Source organism: Propithecus coquereli, unplaced genomic scaffold (assembly GCF_000956105.1).
Source record: "Propithecus coquereli isolate 6110/MARCELLA unplaced genomic scaffold, Pcoq_1.0 Scaffold848, whole genome shotgun sequence".
NCBI lineage: Eukaryota > Metazoa > Chordata > Mammalia > Primates > Indriidae > Propithecus > Propithecus coquereli.
In genome coordinates, this window is record NW_012154707.1 from 58,521 (window position 1) to 61,575 (window position 3,055).

Sequence of the window (3,055 nt, forward strand, 5' to 3'; positions counted from 1 at the left end):
ATTGGCCTGCGTATTTCTGGTAGCTCTCCTTTTCCCTTTCCATTTTTCCCTCTTTAGCCTTGCCACTGACAGGTAAATCATGTTCATAGAAATTACTTTTTTTAGGAACTTCTCAACAACAGCAAGATTTCCATTTCTGTCAAATGCATTTCTTTTGTTCGAGTTTTATGACAGAGCCCATTTCCAGGGTAAATTTGCTTTGCCATGTTGTTTTACACTAATGAGAAAACAAACAAACAAACAAAAACCTTGGGTGGGAAAACGATTTGAAAAAAAAATTTTTACCTTTAGTGTTATCACAAATATTTACCATAAATGCATAAAAGAAGCTGTACCCTCTAATGCTTCTTTAAAAGTATCAATATTTCAAGTTAATCCTTAGACAATTAAGTTGTTTCAAAATATTTTCATTCAGGGAAAATGCTTGAATTTCCAAACATGGAAAATTGATCCTTACATATGTCAATGTTAAAATAAAGGCATTTCAATAGTTTGAAAATAAAGTTGGTTGATCGATACCTTATTTGCTATCTCCATAGCGGCACCGTGAGCATGCAGTTTTGCTGCTATTGATAAGTTACCATTATAGGCAGCATAGTGGAGAGCACTATTGCCATGCACATCGACAGCGTTGGGATCGGCACCACGTTCTAATAGCATGATTATGCATTCCTGTGCCTGGCGTTGTACGGCCTGTCAGTATCAGACCAAGAAATAGATTATAAATTCTAGGAATTCAATATAAACATTTCACAGATTTCACTTATTAGTTATATTTAAATGAGATAAATTCATTTTTACTCTACGGGTTTAAAGAAAACCCATCTCATGCTGAAATAGTTGGCAGCTACATACCTTCATCAGAGGTGTCCTGTTTTCACCGTCACAGGGGTTAAGGTCACATTTTTTGTCCAACAGGAACGCTACCACCTGTGCATTTCTGCTGGCACAGGCCAAATGGAGAGCAGTCCTGTGAAAGTGAGAGGACTTTTTAGAAAATTGGAGTTCACTATCTCAAAACATATTCAGGTAATTGTAAACATTAAATCTCATGGTACTCCATCTGTTTTCAAAACAAATCTTTAAGTTTCTTGTGAAGATAGGACAATATTTATTAGCTCTTAGTACTCACTGCATTAATGAAAGAGCAGCCTATCGGAAAACAAAGACATTGACCTTTGGATTCATTTCAACTTGGGTTTGAATCCTCCTTTAAGCTGTCACTTACTAGCTGTGACTTAGCTTTTCTGTGCCTCAATTTCCTCACCAATAAAATGGAAATGAGAATAGTAGGGACACCTCACAGGATACCACTGTGATGCTTACGTGAGAAACTATGCTAAGTGTTTTGAAGAGTTCCTAGTACAAATAACAGCTCAATAATTGTTAGATATTATAATGATTACTGTGACTACTACCTAACAATGCTGACATTCTGATTAAGTAAAATGATACAATAACATCTACCTTGTGGTAAGTTTTAAAGATGAGAGATACAACCGTATTTCAGTGATTCTGAAAAGCTCATTTTTTCACATTCTAACACCTCTGACGTTGGAATGCCACTTGTAATTCATGATTTATTATAACTATAATTGGAAGCGTTTTAAAAATTGTCTTATTGATACATAAGGTAATGGGGCATCACACAATCCATGATGACTTACATTAAATGAACTTTGGTATGTACAACAGGTCTCTGGCAGTTCTTTTCACATGATTAGCATTTAAAGAAATTTTAGTTTTTACCTTCCACCTTAAACATACTATGAAAAAAGAGGGCTGAGATAACAACAACAGTGTATTTTTGAAACAAAGTTAATTCTTACTTTGATTTTCAAAGAACGTTACACCAAAGGAAATACAGGATTCAAGAATGTACGTAAATCAGATATTTCCAACGACTAATATTAGTACTGAAGACTTATAAAATTTCAAAAGGGCGCCTGGGAGCGGGACCCCTCCAGGGTTTCCTCATCCCAGGTGCCCAGGAGCCCGCGGAGGGGAGAGAGCCGAGCACCTTGGGTGGCAGGAGGGCTCGGGCTCCCGCACAGCCCAGGAAGGGGGGCTTCTCCCACACGCCCCCCAGCCCGCCCCCAGCCCCGGGCCCACGGTTCCTATTACCTGTGCTTCTTGTCCGTGGTATTTAGCACGTCTCTGTTGTAGTAAAACATCTTCCGCACTTCCTCGAGCTCACCCCGGTACACAGCTTTGTGGAACTTCCCCAGATCTTTGAGGTGGACGACATATCCCTGGGGTGAGTTCAAGCTGTGGCTTTTCTTACGCCGGGGAGGTTGGGTCTCCCCCGAAGGGGCAGAGCAGGTGCACCCCATCTTGCCGCTGAAGCCGAAATATTTCGGGTAAAGCCTTCCGGGTCCGTAGACACCTCAGCTCCTCCTCACTTTTTCTCCGCCTCTGTAGCCAAAAGCTAGCAAGCCAACCCAGTCTGGCCGAAAGCCGCAAGGAGCAAGCTCCGCGCCTTCCGCCGGTCAGACCAGTAAAGGCAAAGCCAACCGTTAGACAGTGCGCGGGCGCACCTTAGCCCGCGTCATCGCTGCGCGTGCGCACAAAGACCCACGCGCCGCGGCTAACGAATTCTCTTCGAGGGTTGGCGTTGCTAGCCGGTGGCGGCCGCAGCGCGGAATTGCCGGGCTCTCCGCTGGCTGCCTCGGGGTCGCCGCGCGCTGCCCGCCAGGCCCGAGACACCAGCCCCAGAACACGCGAGGAGGGTTCCGGGAAGTCCTTCTCCACCCTCAGCGCAGGCAGCTACCCCTCCACGCTGGCTCTGTGTGCACAGGGAGGAGCGGGGACGGGCGGGCCTGGGACGGGCGGACACCTCCGGTCAGCGCCTGCTCCTCACACGCACGTGGATCGCGAGGTCTGTGGGTGCAGGGCCCTCTTGCGATCGAGGCTGAGCAGCCGCTTCCCGCCCCTGTGTGCCACCGCCACCGCCACCGCCTGGCTTGGCCCATGTCGAGGCCCCTGGCCCTGAGGTCCGGGATGCTGGGGTCGCAGGAGATCGGGAGCTTTCTAAGCCTCCGCTGCTCGTGCCCAG

The 3,055-nt window shown here is 46.1% G+C and overlaps 1 protein-coding gene across 1 annotated transcript in view; it reads right to left on the minus strand.

The window, feature by feature from the left end:
• The window catches only part of LOC105826054 (POTE ankyrin domain family member A-like), a gene marked incomplete at its 3' end in the record, with an annotated part of 13,916 nt that extends 11,583 nt beyond the window's left edge, over positions 1-2,333 (minus strand). Inside the window, exons 1-4 of the mRNA XM_012663966.1 lie at positions 2,125-2,333; positions 822-970; positions 755-762; positions 520-693 (exon numbers count right to left, since the gene is read on the minus strand). Of these exons, the coding sequence (XP_012519420.1) occupies positions 520-693; positions 755-762; positions 822-970; positions 2,125-2,333 (540 nt within the window). The remainder of the gene's footprint in view (positions 1-519; positions 694-754; positions 763-821; positions 971-2,124) is intronic.
• Between the last annotated feature and the right edge of the window lie 722 nt (positions 2,334-3,055).